The following is an 18,315-nucleotide window of genomic DNA, read 5'->3' as shown; positions in this document are numbered from 1 at the left end:
GAATATACAGTATGTCTATTGGTGTTTATTATTGTTCACACAAAAAAAGCAGATGAGCTCTGGTCTGACTCCTGACTTATGTTTCTCAGTTTTTCAAGATGGCGGCTCACTTGAATTATTTTCTCTCTCTTTTTCCACCTAAACGGTTTTACTAAAATATGTTTCTGACAACAATTTAGGTGAGAAATAAGATATGCAATTGCTGGATTTGATCTGCAATGCCTAATCTTACAGTTTGATCTGCATTTTGTGAACCAGGAAGTGCAGCTGCATAGGGGAGAAACGCGTGATATTTTTTCGTAGCCGCAGTTTGCGGAGACCTTAACCTTAACCAACTTCGAAAGAGTCGCCTAAGCTTAACCAGTGATAAACTAGGCGTTAGGTAGTTTGCATGCTGTTCGAGGCGGAAATGGGCAAAGACACAGGCGTCACGCGATTGGGCGCACATGTCACATGACCAGAAATGTCAGTGGCCAATCAGAGAGCGTCTCCGCAAACTGCGGCTACGAAAAAAAATCACGCGGGAGAAACAACCCATTTTAATTTAAAGAGACAGAGCCTGACTGCTGAGTGACACAGCATGTACAGCTGTAACTAGGTGCTTTTGACCAAGCAAATAATATGGGCTCTTTAATCATTGACAACATTCTGTCTCTGGTGTAGTGGAGTCCAGTTGTATATTAGAGCTCTCGATCGATAAATTTTTTATGCATTAATCACGCAATTTTGTTGCATTAATCACGTTAATGCATATTAAAAAGTATATAGCAATGTACTGAGTCATAAAATAATGCATGAACACATGGTTATGGAAAGTAATCATAAATACTTATCAGTCACAAGAGTCTTCAATGACATTGAATGGTGATCCATTTTGTGAATAAATGTGTTCCCTGATGTAACAATATCTTTGTTGCAGTGGCGGCCGGTGGGTACTTCGCCACTAGGGGCGCTATACCAAACATTTTGCAAACATGTACAAGGCACGCATTGGCGAATATTATCACCATTGCCATCGATCAATATGATCAGTCAGTCAAATGCAACGACGTTTCCAATAGCCCAACACAAACACGCACAGCTCTCGCTCTCTCTCTCTCTCTCTCTCTCGCTCTCTCTCTCTCTCGCTCTCTCTCTCTCTCTCTCTCAAATGATGTCAGATCCATTCAATAATAAACACATTTGTAAAGCTCGTTATTTTAAACAAGTTACCATTCATTGTCTGAGTGGTTATGCCCCCACATGCAGCGAAATTAGAGAGAGAGAGAGAGAGAGAGAGCGATAGAGAGAGAGAGCGAGAGAGAGAGAGAGAGAGAGAGAGCGAGAGAGCGAGAGAGAGAGAGCATTTTAGTAAAGTTACATTTTCAACAAGATTGCTGCTATTTAAACACTTCATGGAAACGGGGTAACGTTAACCTTATGTCGACTGTAGTATTGTATGACCTCGACATAACGTTTAAACTAGGGATGCTCGATATTGGCTTTTTTACCGATACCGATATTCCGATATTGTCCAACTCTTAATTTCGATACCGATACCGATACCGATATCAACCGATACCGATATATGCAGGGTTTCCCCCCAAAAAAACGGAATAATTTCAGGTAACTAATAATTTCACTGGATGCATTCAAAAGGCTTTCTAAATGTAAGCATTATCTGTGCAAAATATGATAATTAAAAAAGTAAAAATTAACATTACATATCTCTTGTTGTTGAATTAAACCAAAATGCATACTTTTGACAATAAATAAAATAAGAATTGGTTCTTACTTGCTTGCCTGGGTAAATAAAGGTTAAAAAAAAAAGTTTTTTTTTTTTTTTTTTTACCGATACCGATATTTTCCGATATCACATTTTACTGCCGATATCGGCAGATAATATCGGTCGGCCGATAATATCGGACATCCCTAGTTTAAACGTTAACGTTACTCCGTTTCCATGAAGTAATTATAAAAGTGGCCAGCTAAGATAACGGAGCTAACAGCTAGCAGTAGCTAACGTTAGCTGAAAGCTGTAACATTACAACGTTATGCGGCATCAGTAGACAACGTATCATGTATTAAACTAGAGTTAAGATCGCTAATCTACCTTGTTGTTGGCTTGTTGATAAAGTATATCCACTCCATGGCATTGTCCATCCAGCCTGTGTTGATGTCCATCCATTGTTGTCCCTCCGCATCCATAGTAGTTTCAAATCTTTTTTTTCTTGCATTGTCCGTCTTTCAAACGGTGTTGATTTGATGGATTTAACAGAATTATCCAATTCCATGGTGGTAGCTTTAGCTAACTATAAATCGAAATGAAAATACTCAGTCCTTGAATAAACCGAAGGCGTCTTTTCTTTTTCTCTATTGTGAACTGTAGTTGCTGTTGTTGACGAGTCAACTGAACTGCTGTTGCTGTGATAATAACTACCTCCTCCTGGCGCATTCTCTCTCTAAGCCAACCTGAGAAATGCGGCTACGGAAGAAAACTGGCATCGCGTCGGCCAATCAGAGAGCGTCTCCACGAAAATGCGGCTACGGAAATTCTTCACGGAAGTTCACGCTGCTGCCTAGACCGCTTCAAATCGCGCCCGGATTCCAACATAATAGTCATATTTCAACGCACAACGCGTTATGCACTGATTGGCTGTGACGGAGACAGCGATCAAACTGTGACGCGCACTCAGAGCGATATCGCTTCTAGCCCGGGCGAGAAATACGAAAAAATAAAAAAAAACATCACTTCCTGCTCATGAAAACGATGTTTTTTTTATTTAGATAATAACGTTATATTGTGCATTGGAAATACAAACATACTTAAAATGAGTAAATATTATTCATTTTAAACATGTTTATATTATTTATAGGGCTATAAAACACAAAAACGAAAAAGTTTTATTTTCTTCTTCTCTGATTTAACAGCAGCTGGCAGCAGGTGGGTCGGCGCCCTTGCGCCCCTAGTGGCGAGCCGCCACTGCTTTGTTGGCAGACGGCTCCTTCAAACAATCTCTGTTAACATTACTGCTACCAAGCATAGTTAGCGAGCGTAGCGTAGCTCGACCTGTGTAATGTTACTTAATATGCGTTGCTCCACTGGGAAATACCGTTCATCACGTCGTCGTTTATACAACTTGGTTTAATCCGAAAGTCTGTTCAGAAACTTTGTATAATGAAATAAGACGCTCTGGTCCCTCGTTATTCTCCCCGTCTGCATGTCAGAGGAACGTAAACACACTTTCCCACAGCGGCTAGATGTCAAAGCTATAGGAGGCATCTGGTGTCAAAAAGGGTAATGCGTTTAATTGCGTACATTTTCTTTCACGCGTTTAGGTTTTCAAATTAAAGGTGCAGTCAGCGATTCTAATACAGTACACTTTTTTTTCAAATTCAGCAAACATCTCCTCCCGGTCCGCTAGCTGTCCGTTCTGTGTGTACGCTGAAATAAAGGCCTGTGTTCGTACACAGCCCTGGCTCTTTGAAAGGGACCAACTATTCCAGCCAATCATCACCATGGGGTATTGGTGCTCGTGCACAGGACAGGGGGAAGGGGAAATGAATCAAAGGGTGCAGTGGGATCGAGAGGGACAGTAAATCTGGCACATGCTAATGTATGAAAACAAAATCTGAACAACCTCCACAATCACTAACTCCACCTTTAATAGAAAGAAATGTATGTGTTAATATTGACTGCCCTAATACATACAGGTATGCTAACTATACAACTTTTTCAAGTTTCTTCTATCTGTCTGTGGTGTCGGGGGGGGGGGGTGTACAGTTGCGTAAGGTGTACTGTAAGCAGCTGTTGTCCACGGGGGCCTACCGTAAGCTGCAGGACGTAGCCTGTCATGGAGACAAGCCCTCCCCACACAGAGCCTGCTCCAACACAGACTGTCTGCCCTACATGATTGGAGGAGAGTGGGGGAAGGTGAGCAGAGGGATGACTGACCATGTGTTCTTCTTCAACTACAACCTGTTTCACATAGTTTCAGACATTCACACCAGGGACACTGTTACAACCACAGTCTGATACAACCACAGCCTGACACTGTACAACCACAGTCTGACACTATCCAGTACAACCACAGTCTGATACAACTACAGTCTGACACTGTCCAGTACAACCACAGCCTGACACTGTACAACCACAGTCTGATACAACTACAGTCTGACACTGTCCAGTACAGCCACAGCCTGACACTGTACAACCCCAGTCTGATACAACCACAGTCTGACACTATCCAGTACAACCACAGTCTGATACAACCACAGCCTGACACTGTACAACCACAGTCTGATACAACTACAGTCTGACACTGTCCAGTACAACCACAGCCTGACACTGTACAACCACAGTCTGATACAACTACAGTCTGACACTGTCCAGTACAGCCACAGCCTGACACTGTACAACCCCAGTCTGATACAACCACAGTCTGACACTATCCAGTACAACCACAGTCTGATACAACCACAGCCTGACACTGTACAACCACAGTCTGATACAACTACAGTCTGACACTGTCCAGTACAGCCACAGCCTGACACTGTACAACCCCAGTCTGATACAACCACAGTCTGACACTATCCAGTACAACCACAGTCTGATACAACCACAGCCTGACACTGTACAACCACAGTCTGATACAACTACAGTCTGACACTGTCCAGTACAGCCACAGCCTGACACTGTACAACCCCAGTCTGATACAACCACAGTCTGACACTATCCAGTACAACCACAGTCTGATACAACCACAGCCTGACACTGTACAACCACAGTCTGATACAACTACAGTCTGACACTGTCCAGTACAACCACAGTCTAACACTGTACAACCCCAGTCTGATACAACCACAGTCTGACACTATCCAGTACAACCACAGTCTGATACAACCACAGCCTGACACTGTACAACCACAGTCTGATACAACTACAGTCTGACACTGTCCAGTACAACCACAGTCTAACACTGTACAACCCCAGTCTGATACAACCACAGTCTGACACTATCCAGTACAACCACAGTCTGATACAACCACAGCCTGACACTGTACAACCACAGTCTGATACAACTACAGTCTGACACTGTCCAGTACAACCACAGTCTAACACTGTACAACCCCAGTCTGATACAACCACAGTCTGACACTATCCAGTACAACCACAGTCTGATACAACCACAGCCTGACACTGTACAACCACAGTCTGATACAACTACAGTCTGACACTGTCCAGTACAACCACAGTCTAACACTGTACAACCCCAGTCTGATACAACCACAGTCTGACACTATCCAGTACAACCACAGTCTGACAAGGAAACATGATTTATGATTTAGAACCCATTTAGAACCATCTCAGAATTTCAAAATACATCAATGCGAAAATTAAGTGTTTTCTTTTTAATTCCTAAAAAAGTAGTTTTCTCTTTAGAGATACAAGTTTAGTTTTTGTTCCCAGATAGTGACGATATTGCGCCCCTGTGTTTGTGGTGCAGTGCTCCGTGTGGTGTGGGTTGGGGGTCCAGCGAAGGGAGGCTGTGTGTCGTAGGTTGACGGCCCTGGGACACCAGGTGAGCCTCCCCAAGGCGGTCTGCAGCGGACAGCCCTCCCCCCCACTGGTGCGGACCTGCCGCATGATGGCCTGTCCAAGTAAGAACACACGCACGCACATGCATACATTCACATACAAACATACATTTCACACACATCGACACATGTACATACACGCACACACACACATACACACACAAACACACATTCAGCACAGACACACAGACACACAGACACACTTACATTCACATACACAAATACATTACATGCACACACTCACACACAGTCACATACACACATACATTCATGGCCGCCTAGTTATAGTTGAAAGTGGAGGTGCAAGGTTTTTATTTTTTTATTTTTGGACAGGCAAGGGGTGGTTTGCAGGGGGTCCGGCACGACCCCCTCCATGGCAGATTTTTTTTTAAATTTAATGAACCTGTACGTGCAATTTCCTGCAATATAGAGCCTTCAATCTTGACCAATAAAGCTGCTCTTTTCACTATAAAACTCAGTTTATATTGCAGTATGATAGCCAATTACTATAATAATAATATATTAATATATATATATACTGTACTGTATATTGATTTTTCGCTCATTCATTTTTATTAAATCAATCTCCTTTCAAATAGGCCACGTTTTTAATAAGAAAGAGAAAAAAGATATATTTCCATTACCTGTAAATCTTGTGTCTCTTTCTCTCCTTCTCTGCCTCCTCCCTGAGTCTGCAGTGCACAATCATGACATCGATCAAAAAAAAAAAAAAAGTAAAAAAAAAAAAAAAATGGAGGCCCCTCATCACTATAGGCCAACGGGCCGCGGCCGTCGTTAATCCGGCCCTGCTCGTCTGCCATATAGATAGCGTTAACGTTTGCAAATGAAGTCAACGTCATCCAGCTCACACCACATATCTAGATAACGTTAGCTAGCGGCTAGCACTAAAGCTAACGCCAACCAGAGAGGGAAACGTTATTATTATTTATTCGAGGAAACCGTATGACCAGATCGCAATTCGGGACCGTGAAACACTTTTATTGTATTGCGTGGTAGAACCGTAGAAGTTCTACTACCACTCAATAGTAACTTATGTCTAACATAATCCTTTTATTTGAACAACTTACTGGAAAAGCCTGCCTGCCTGCCTGCCACCAATATTATGACACACTCTGTGGGCTTTGATATTTACACTCAGCCTACCTGCAGCCAGACTGCAGCGCTGTGCGCCAAGGTCTACGCGCTGGAGATGGGAGGCACTGGATCAAACCATAATGGGGCAGGGGGGGGGGGGGGGGTTCGCAATCTTTGGAAACTTAAAAACTTGTTATTAAGTGTCATTGCGTATTATTAATTTGATTGAAATTACGTAGTTATGGTTAGATTTATATATTGGGGGGGGTATATCATATTTTTCATATGATCAAAAAGTGGTGGAGCAAGATCATACCCTTGCTCCCCCAAGTTCAATAGTGGGAGAGCAGATGCTCCGAGTGCTCTTATGGCCAGGCGCCTATGCATACATTATGGACACACATGCACATGCACACATACATTACGCTCAGAGACACACACACACACACAGTGACATACACACATCCATTACGCACATAGACACACATACACACACACACACTCCTTCAACATCCTCTGGTTTCATGTCTTTGGACAATAATATATATTTTTTTCATACAGTCAACATATTCTTAAATAATAGCGCTGCCCGAGGCTGGGCATGATACAGTCAACATATAGCAAGAGAGAGAGCGAGAGAGAGCTCCCGTTCTACAGTCAATATACAGTGTACAGAGAGAGAGAGAGAGAGAGAGAGAGAGACACACACAAACAGAGAGTACACAGTGGCAGAATACCTGAGCACTGTGACTGAATATCCTTGGCTAGGTACAGACTCAGCGAGCACAGCCTAGCCATCGAGAAAGGCCGCCATAGGCAGACTGTGTGTGTTAGAAAGAGAGAGAGAGAGCATGTGTGTTTGTCGTGTGTGTGTGTTAGAGAGAGAGCATGTATGAGAGAGATAAGCAAAGATGAGCCCCTAAAAGGATATTCAACTTTTAATGGAAGAACAAAACAGAAGGAAAAGATAACTTCACAAAGGCAACATGAATATACATAGATCCAAAAGGACAAAGATCAACACTTAAATCCAAAGAGAAGAGGGTCTATACCAGAGAAAACAGCTAAACAGCATTCAGCTAAATAGGCTAGCCAGGTACTGACACCAGGCCACACACAGCTTTGGCCAACGGCCCAACGCTACCCAAGCTACACAAACGACCAAGACAATTCACACACAGCACATGTCGTATCTCCAAATGTTGTGAAGTAACATATGTTTTGCCTGGAAAAAAACATCGTTATTAACAAAACATTCGGGAGGGGAAGGAAGGAAGAGTGGGGTAATGTCATGACATCTTACCTGCACGAGGAACGCAGGGCGAAAGGCCGCAACACAGGTCTCCACGTTGACGAAAGGCCTCTCGCTGGCGGGACAAAAAGAAGCTATGGCCGGAGCCTTGTCATGGTGCAGGCCCGACTACATCTTCTGTCAAAGATGATGTCGTAGTCAGAGTGCCAGAACCCCCTGCTATTCTCACGGCTAATGTCAATGGTCGTAGCACAAGCTAACAGCTAACTCTAGGCTAACTGATAGCATCAAACTAACGTTCCCAGCCGAGCGCAGCCGGCAGCTAACGTCGTAGCTAAACAGCTAACTGGCTAACAGTTAGCTCAACCCGGCTATCGCTAACCATTAGCTAACGCAGAAGCAAGCTATGCGGCTACCACTGAAAAACTGTACAACATAAGAAAAGCAATACAGGTGCTGACACCAGGCCACACACCGTTAGCTACTAGTACTACAACAGCTAGTCGGCCAGTTTGGCTCCAGAGAGAGAGAGAGAGAGAGATATATCCACGGCGGGAATAGAATAGAGTGCATTAAAAACTCACCAAACGTCCAAGAGGATGGAGACAACCGCGTGGAGTTGACGAAGTTCATCTGCCGAACGACCATCTTCTTCATCTTGGCATAACAATGCTGCACGCGCTGTCTCTAGGTTAACTAACGCTAGTTAGCCTTTAGCTAAGCTAGCTACTAGCCGACATCATCATGGCTATATCCCGACTGAACCACACTTAATATTATAACGTAGCTAATGGCTAGCCTGACTGAACTGTCTAACATGCAACAACTTTCATCTTCAGTCCATCTGCCGAACGATGTCCTCTTCATCTTGGCTGGCATAACCTAGGCTCCAATGCTGCACGCGCGAAATAGTGAGACGCTAGTGATGGGTCGGTCATGAGCGACTCGTTCATAAGAGCCGATTCATTGCCGTGAGCGTGAGTCGAATCGCTCACGTCTGGCAATGAGTCGGTTCACGCCCCCCCCCCCCCCCCCCCCCCCCCCCGGCATGCACACAGACACACACAATGAACTCAACAGACGCTACCTTACCTGGCTGTAACCCCTCCCCTCATTGAAACCAATTCTGCTGCCTGCAGAGCCTCAGAGCCAGGAACGTGTCTAATGTGAAATATATAAGCATATAAGCAAAACTAGATTTTAGGTCTGTGATGAAAAAGGGCCTCGCGGGAAGGGGGGTCTCGCAAAAAAAAATAATAATAATAATAATAAAAAATAAAAAATAAAAAATAAATATATATATATTTTTTTATTTTTATTTTTTTTTGTGCGAGGCCCCCCTTCCCGCGAAGCCCTGTGCGACCGCACTGCTCGCACACCCCCTGAGGCGGCCCTGATGCCAGGGCTCCGTACGGCAGGAACCACAGGGTGACGTGAGCAGATTACTGCCATAGAAAACATACACAGCAAACACAGCCTGAGAGAGAGTCAGGTCTCTGGTGTAAACACAGCCTGAGAGAGAGTCAGGTCTCTGGTGTAAACACAGCCTGAGAGAGAGTCAGGTCTCTGGTGTAAACACAGCCTGAGAGAGAGTCAGGTCTCTGGTGTAAACACAGCCTGAGAGAGAGTCAGGTCTCTGGTGTAAACACAGCCTGAGAGAGAGTCAGGTCTCTGGTGTAAACACAGCCTGAGAGAGAGTCAGGTCTCTGGTGTAAACACAGCCTGAGAGAGAGTCAGGTCTCTGGTGTAAACACAGCCTGAGAGAGAGTCAGGTCTCTGGTGTAAACACAGCCTGAGAAAGAGTCAGGTCTCTGGTGTAAACACAGCCTGAGAGAGAGTCAGGTATCCGGTGTAAACACAGCCTGAGAGAGAGTCAGGTCTCTGGTGTAAACACAGCCTGAGAGAGAGTCAGGTCTCTGGTGTAAACACAGCCTGAGAGAGAGTCAGGTCTCTGGTGTAAACACAGCCTGAGAGAGAGTCAGGTCTCTGGTGTAAACACAGCCTGAGAGAGAGTCAGGTCTCTGGTGTAAACACAGCCTGAGAGAGAGTCAGGTCTCTGGTGTAAACACAGCCTGAGAGAGAGTCAGGTCTCTGGTGTAAACACAGCCTGAGAGAGAGTCAGGTCTCTGGTGTAAACACAGCCTGAGAGAGAGTCAGGTCTCTGGTGTAAACGTCTGGAGAGTGATCACCCCGGGGACATGAGAAATAGCACTAAACGATATCAGAATATCCACAGATCCCGTCTCACTTTGAACCTAAGGCCCAGTCCACATGATCACGGGTATTTTTGACACAGAGGTTTTATAATTATTCAAACTAAATAAACCTCCGTACACACACAGTGGTTTAAACTGTAATATACATGTAGTACAATGCCAAAGCAATAGGTGGCGATGTAGTTCAAACATGAAGGCCATTTCAACCAATCAGAAGGGTTGAACGTGTCACTACACGTCCTGCTCAAAACAGAAACCTGCCATCTTTAAATTACCTCACGTGAACCATTAGCAACATAGCATTTATTTTTCAGCAAGAAACAAAGTGCAATAAAAGTGCAATAAACAAAAAAGGATACATTCACTGTGTATTCTGCCTCATTTGTTGATGAAACAAAACCAACATCAACACAATTTACCAGCAAGAGTGGAGAGTTTAGTCTCACAAAAAGATTGCTGATGTTGTTAGCTTACTAATGTGATCGGGATTCCCATTATAATAGTTAGCATTGTGGCTAGCGTACATTAGTGTAGTAATGTTAACGCTACTAGAATGAATGGATGAAAACGTTATTTAACAGATTGCAGAATGGGTACAATACAATACGGCTCAATACAAACAATTATTAAAGGGATGCAGACTGTTATAGTTTGGACTGGGTTCCTTATAACAATAACTTGACAACACACATGAGCTTAGTTGGTAGCCGCAGCTTCAGGTTTACTCTGGTCAGGTCAGGAATGCGACAACAGACATCATCAGTCGATCACAACACTCTTCAACACAGACGATACGTTTCGAACAAAAGTTTGTTACAATCATTTTCATATAACGCTACCTGGGACAGCTCTGCTGTAAACACTGGAAATAATCTCGGTTACTATGTCCACACGCAACCAATGCAACCGGGGTGAGCCCAAAACTCCACCCTGGACTCCGGTTTTGAAAGAGCACGGTTGCACTGTTCCAAAAACCCGGTTGCGTGTGGACGAACAGTGCAACTGCGCACATTCAATCACGGTTACATAAAACCCCGCGTTCGTGTGGACTGGACCTTAACACTTTAAGTGCCGAAAACGTGTTTAGGCGTCTTTCCTAGCCATGCTAAAGTTGCCGAGGACGCCCTAACTCGTCTTTAATATCAATATTTCAAAAATCTGTGATCGGAATCATATTTCCCCTCTGCAGCCTTCACCCTCTGCAGCTCCTCTCAATCCTCTAGCGGTTCAAGAGCGCCATCTGGTGGCCGATCGGCAGAAGCGCCAAACAGGAAGTCATGTGGATGAAGTGGTGATCACCCATATTACTTCCGGGCACTCGCTATAGCTCCCGGGACTCCATCTTGACACACTGGATAATCGATCGCTCACCCTAACTCGATAAACAACATGATTTGGACGTATATACTATTATACAACCTGGAAATGGACCGGGTATTTCGACATCCCATAATGGAAAACTGTCTACCCCACGCTGATCGCCCAACGGCCCGAGGAGACTGGGGTGAGTTTTAGCGTGTAATATTACCGTGTTCGATACTAACTGATCTGATGAACATATGACCCACATTAGATGAATGGTATAACGCTGCCCACGGAATTATAAACACCCCCTCGCCCATCCGGTCAACATCAGATGACGTGTAGTAACTTCCAGAAGTCCGTCCAGTTGGAATTTTTTATATCGCGCCGATTGCTATCAAACTGTATTTCATCATCAATATAATGCATTTGGGGCTATAAATCACGTTCTGGAGAAAGCTGCAGAAAGAGATGAAAACATACTTATACCTTAGACCATATTTTAGTATGAATATGTGAATGAAAAAGTTTAACGTTGCTACACCATGAACAATACATATAGGACCTTGAATGGGCCCTAATAATGGCAATCTAGCAATCGAATTAAAAAAGTTATAGCCCTGCAAAGAAGGGGAACTTCTCCATGTTAAATAGAGCTGGCAACGGATGGTATATCATGAATTTAGCCTTAGGCAATCAAAGTGTTAATGTTTCAATGGGATGATTTAACTGTCTTCATGCTAAAAGAAAATACATAAACAATGAGCCGATTGACTATAAGAAGGTTATAGCATAGTATCAGTTGGTGGGAACAGACTGGGAGCTTATAGCATAGTACCAGTAGACGTGTAGCTTATAGCATAGTACCAGTTGGTGGGAACAGACTAGGAGTGTATAACATAGTACCAGTTGGTGGGAACTGTACCTGCTCAGTTTTGATGTTCAGCCTTTGGATTAAACCGGTCAGTTCCAGCTGAGATACTGAATGTCTTTCTGTGTAAAAACAATGATACTGATAGTAACCCTCTCTGATGTTCCTATTACCCAGAACATAAGAAACAGACGAGACCCAACGATCCTCTGAAGCTTCCAGTCAAGAACCAGGTCAAGCAGACAGTAAGGAATCCAACCAGGGATCCGGTGAAGAGTTGCCCATGGCTCACTGGCCTCCACCGCATCTACATCCAGACCCGCCACGAGAGACGACTTCACCTCACCATCGGCGGGCATGCCTACCTGCTCCCCCAAACCTCTCTGGTTGTCAAGTGCCCCGTCAAACGGTTCCCCAAGGCCTACATCCAGTGGCAGAAGAACGGTCGCCCCGTGCCTAGCTCCAAGCGCCTGGGTGTCACCAAGTCTGGTTCCCTGAAGATCCATTTCCTGGAGGCCGGGGATGTCGGGGTGTACAAATGTATCGCCGGTCCTGCGTCAGACATTTTAGACCTCCACCTGATCGGCAGTAACAACAGACTGATAGACAGGCCCTCTGGCCCCAGCCACAGTCCCGGCAAAGGCATCATGATGCCTAGCTGCCACAGCCATCGCTCACAGGTGGAGCTGTTGGGTTTTTCTGAGGGCATGTCTCTGCGTGTGTCTCTGCTGCCACCCGGTGTCCAGGAGGCCTCACTGCAGTCCAAGCTGGAGGAGCGGCTGGTGAACATCACCCTGCAGGTATGGTCTCTCCTAGCTATTGGCAGCCCTCCTTTTCCACAGTTGTGTAGACTGATGGCTTCTGGCATGAATGACTGGCCTCGCGGTTTGTGGTGGTGTGTCGTAGGGGGGATAAGTCTGAGCCTGCATGTGCTCTTCAGCTAGCTCCTCATAGAGGGAGCTAGCATAGCATCCAGCTTTTTCCTCATCCTCTTCTGTGCCACCAACTCTAGTTTGACCACTTAGACTTCCACTACAGAGCTAGCCTTCCTCACCAGCTTGTTCAGTTTGACTTCCACTACAGAGCTAGCCTTCCTCACCAGCTTGTTCAGTTTGACTTCCACTACAGAGCTAGCCTTCCTCACCAGCTTGTTCAGTTTGACTTCCACTACAGAGCTAGCCTTCCTCACCAGCTTGTTCAGTTTGACTCCCACTATGGAGCCAGCCTTCCTCACCAACTTGTTCAGTTTGACGCCCACTATGGAGCTAGCCTTCCTCCTCAGCTTGTTCAGTTGGTTAGTGTCTCTTGAGTTTATGAAGCATACTACAGTGAAGAGGATGCTGGCTACCACAGACTGGTAAAACAACAGCAGGATGTTGAAAGACCTGAGTCTCCTCATGAAGAACAGAACATCACTATGAAGTGTGTGGTGCGTAGGCCACAGGCAACTGGGCGACTTAGATATTTGATGTTTGTCCAAGACACTTAACCTGTGTGTGTGTGTGTGTGTGTGTGTGTGTGTGTGTGTGTGTGTGTGTGTGTGTGTGTGTGTGTGTGTGTGTGTGTGTGTGTGTGTGTGTGCGTGCGTGCGTGCGTGCGTGTGCATGTGCGTGTGTGTGAGCATGATGTTAATGTGAGCATGGGCTTAATGTGGGCATGATGTTAATGAATAGTTTAAGTTTCTCAAGTTTCTTTAATAGTTGTCATACAGAAGTACAGAATACGTTCATACAAAATGCTTCTTACTGTTACTCTCCAGAGACTGTGCTAGACAAGATAGTATCAAATAACATAGTATAGCATGTAATTTAGAAGAAGAAAATGAGGTCACAGTGTTCGGTATAGACATATGTACAATGTTCTGAGTTACCATATAATATACAATACTATGCAGTGTACTAATGTACAGTACTATATAGTGCAAAGCAGAAATGGGATGAGGTACAATTTAGGTACAATTTACAGTAAGGTGTACGAGTTGTAGTGCAATCCTTCATCAATAAATATAAAGTGTGGGGAGTGGGTGCTACAGTGTGTTTGTTTAAAGTGGGTGTGTGCTATAAAGTGTGTGGAGTGGGTGCTACAGTGTGTTTGTTTAAAGTGAGTGTGTGCGTGTGGATGTGTGTGCTATGTGCGTTTGGTGGTTGTTGTTGTGTAGTGTTCATTGTTCGTTTAGCAGCCTGATGGCCTGGGGATAGAAGCTTCTTCTGAGTCTTTCTGTGCTCGCCTTGAGACTCCGGTATCGCGTGCCTGACCGCAGCAGTTCAAAGAGGCAGTTGTTCGGGTGACTGGAGTCTTTAATGATTCTCTTAGCCTTGCCCTTGCAACGCTTGTTGTAAATGTTCTGGAGGGTGGGGAGCCCCCCTCCAATTGTGCGTTCGGCTGAACGTGTCACTCTTTGTAGTCTGCTTCTTGTTTTCTTTATGTTGAGCGCCAGGTTGTTGTTGTCACACCAGGCTGTAAGGTCTTCCACCTCCCTCCTGTAGGCAGACTCATTGTTGTTTGTTATGAGACCCACAACTGTGGTATCGTCTGCGAACTTGATGATGTAATTGGAGGGGTAGGAGGGGGAACAGTCATGTGTGAGCAGGGTGTACAGTAATGGGCTGAGTACGCAACCCTGCGGGGCGCCGGTGGACGAGGTGTAGTTTCCCAGCCTGACGCCTTGTGTGCGGTTTGTGAGGAAGTCCAGCACCCAGTTACACAGTATATTACACAGACCCAGGGTTTGGAGTTTGCTGATGAGTTTACGGGGGAGTATAGTGTTGAAGGCAGAGCTATAGTCGACAAAGAGCATTCTTACGTACTGTAGGTGTTTTTCTTCTCCAGATGTTCTAGGGTGGGATGAAGCACAATGGCTACTGTATAGCATCTTCAGTTGATCTGTTCTGCCTATAAGCAAACTGGTATTGGTAAAAGGAGGCCGGGATGATGGATGTGATGTGTTTCCTGACCAGTCTCTCTAGACACTTAGCAGGGAGGGGGGTGAGTGCCACGGGTCTGTAGTCGTTCAGACACGTGACAACTGACTGCTTGGGTACTGGTATAATTGTGGATGTTTTGAAGCATGCTGGGACATATGATAATAGCAGGGAAAGATTAAATATATCTGTAAAAACCTCCATCAGCTGATCCGCACACTCCTTCAGTATGCGGCCCACCACTCCATCAGGTCCCACTGCCTTCCTTGGGTTGGTATTCCGGAGGCAACACCTGACTTCATGGTGGCTCAGGACGGGGGCTGTGCCGCTGGGGGGGAGGGGCTGCACTACTTGGTCCCTGTTTGCTCTGTCGAACCGGGCATAGAAATGGTTCAGCTCCTCGGTTAATGTGACAGAGCTATTTATGGGTGATGTTGTCCCCTTGTAGTCAATGTGCGCATGATGTTAATGTGAGCATGGGGTTAATGTGGGCATGATATGTGGGCATGATGTTAATGTGAGCATGATGTTAATGTGAGCATGGGGTTAATGTGGGCATGATGTTAATGTGAGCATGAGGTTAATGTGAGCATGGGGTTAATGTGGGCATGATGTTAATGTGAGCATGATGTTAATGTGAGCATGATGTTAATGTTAGCATGGGGTTAATGTGGGCATGATGTTAATGTGAGCATGATGTTAATATGAGCATGATGTTAATGTGAGCATGGGGTTCATGTGAGCATGGGGTTAATGTGAGCATGGGGTTAATGTGGGCATGGGGTTAATGTGGGCATGATGTTAATGTGAGCATGGGGTTAATGTGAGCATGAGGTTAATGTGGGTATGATGTTAATGTGAGCATGGGGTTAATGTGAGCATGGGGTTAATGTGAGCATGAGGTTAATGTGAGCATGAGGTTAATGTGGGTATGATGTTAATGTGAGCATGGGGTTAATGTGAGCATGGGGTTAATGTGAGCATGAGGTTAATGTGGGCATGATGTCAATGTGAGCATGATGTTCTATATCATACTGGCTTCGGCTCAGCGTCATCTGCACTAACCTCACTTTGTGCATTTGCACTGAATAAAAATTCACAATGTACCTTTACATACCAACATTCGTCTGGCCACACCCCCATCCGCTACCTTCATAAGCAGGTGTGTGGCCACACACTCGCCTCCTTCTTCACTTTCACCACAAGGAAGTGCCTGTTATATACATCACTTGACGAGGTTGTTAAGCTGAAGAAAGTTTAGAGGAAAACGGAAGACAAGGAGATACGTTGACATTATATTTTTATTTTCTCTCTCACTATTTTCGAGAAAATACAGCGATATTGTCTTCGTCACTGGAGTGTCTGGAAGATGATGATCATTCTGACCTCCACCGGCTTTTTCGTATTAGGGGCTCGCGCCGCTGATATACTCCCCACCTGCAGTCCTCCTTGCTGCGGCTGGATAGGTATTGAACCTCCGGTCATACAGCTGGACTGTGGGAGGCACCGGCTGTTGTGAGAAACCGGTTTGCTTCCGAGCTGGGTGAGTACTGTTTGCTTGCGAGCACTAGTTGTCTGTTAACGCTATGGGGGTTAGCTGACAATTTTACGAAGGCCGGCCCCGGATTGGGGTCCTCTGCTCGGCTTCTTAAGCGGCGGACGGAGGATCTTGGTCTGACGCCCATGATGGTCAACCTAGTGGGCCGCGACCGAGACCTGGTTAAACCCGGGATTCTCTGGACGAGCGGATGCTTCTCTGTCCCGTGCAGGCCTCATCTTTCACATGAATGTGGAAGTACACCCTAAAGCATGAGGAAAAGTGGGCATGGATCTTCGTTATCGGGAGTTCCATGCTCAAGTCGGCTGCAGCCCATACGGGAATTGTGCCGACTCTGCTGCATGTCTGGTAAATCACAGTTGAAAACTGTGTGACATTTCTTTTTCTCTTCCCTCTTAGGATGGGGAGGGACGGCGGCCTGTCTGAAGTGTGGCTTATTATGTCATTGTGTACAGTTCAGGTGATAGCTGCTTAGCTGGCGTGCTAGTTTGTGGCCTACTGTTGTTAGCCGGTCAGCTGTTAGCTGCGGCGCTAGCTCGTTGTGTTCACTAGGCTAGTAAACGTTAGCTTGTTGCTATCAGTCGGGCGGCTGTTAGCTTAATGCTACATTGTTGAACGTTACTGTGACTATAACATGCCTTAAACACTCTGACTACGACGTCATCTTTGACAGAGGATGTTAGTCGACCCTACACCCGGGTGCCATGCCAGCGAGGACTTCGTCAACATGGAGAACGGCGGCTGGGTGGCGTAGCGGACATACCCTCGTCACCAACGCAGGAGATGCCGGGTTCGACTCTGTGTCCCGTTGACCAGTGTTGCAGTCCTCTCGGCCTGCGCTCAGGGTGGAGGTAGGAGTCCTGACCGGACTTTAAACACTTCTTCTTTCTTTCCCTTCTAAATGTTTTGTAATAACGATGTTTCCAAAACATGTGTTGCTGCAATACATTGAGGATACGACGCGTGTTGTGTGTGAATTGTCTTGTCACTGGTATAGCTTCTCTCTCCATAAAAAATCGGCGTTGTTTTGTACATGTGTAAAAATGAACTGGTTAGTTGTGATGAGAACAAGTGTGTTCATGTACTGTAACGTTTGTAACGTGGGTGAACTCACAACTAAGAGGGTTAGTTAACCTGTGAAGCTATGCTTAGTGACATGTGATTGAGGAATGAATCTTTTTCTCAGCCTGTGATGACAATGAACAGCATGTTCACATATTAACAGGAGTACCTGTTCAACCTGGTCGTATCAAGGGTAAGGTAGGAGGGGTGACCCCCCCGGTTTCCCTGGGGCTTCCCCCCCTCCTCTCAGACATGTTTGTTTACAATATATTGTGTCACTGTGTTTGTGGGGATACGATGTAACCCTCAGCTTAAGTTGCTGGGGTTGTGCTTCCGCTTGGGAAACTATTCTTTTCCTAAAGAAAAGGTTGTTTGGTCACTTATCATGTGTGCTTAGCAAGGCCTGTGGCCAATACGTAATCAAGGACTTATGTCTCTCTCGTTATGAAAAACGGCGTTCC

General features: G+C 45.3%; 1 protein-coding gene across 1 annotated transcript in view; it reads left to right on the top strand.

Moving 5' to 3' along the window:
- The window catches only part of adamtsl3 (ADAMTS-like 3), a gene marked incomplete at its 5' end in the record, with an annotated part of 671,346 nt that overhangs the window by 538,354 nt on the left and 114,677 nt on the right, over nt 1-18,315 (top strand). The window contains 3 exons of the mRNA XM_084308274.1: nt 3,764-3,913; nt 5,487-5,640; nt 12,491-13,113. Of these exons, the coding sequence (XP_084164400.1) occupies nt 3,764-3,913; nt 5,487-5,640; nt 12,491-13,113 (927 nt within the window). The remainder of the gene's footprint in view (nt 1-3,763; nt 3,914-5,486; nt 5,641-12,490; nt 13,114-18,315) is intronic.

The sequence above is a fragment of the Notolepis coatsorum genome (genome assembly GCF_963971535.1).
Source record: "Notolepis coatsorum genome assembly, chromosome: 2".
Lineage (NCBI taxonomy): Eukaryota > Metazoa > Chordata > Actinopteri > Aulopiformes > Paralepididae > Notolepis > Notolepis coatsorum.
This window is presented reverse-complemented; position numbering and strand designations above follow the sequence as displayed.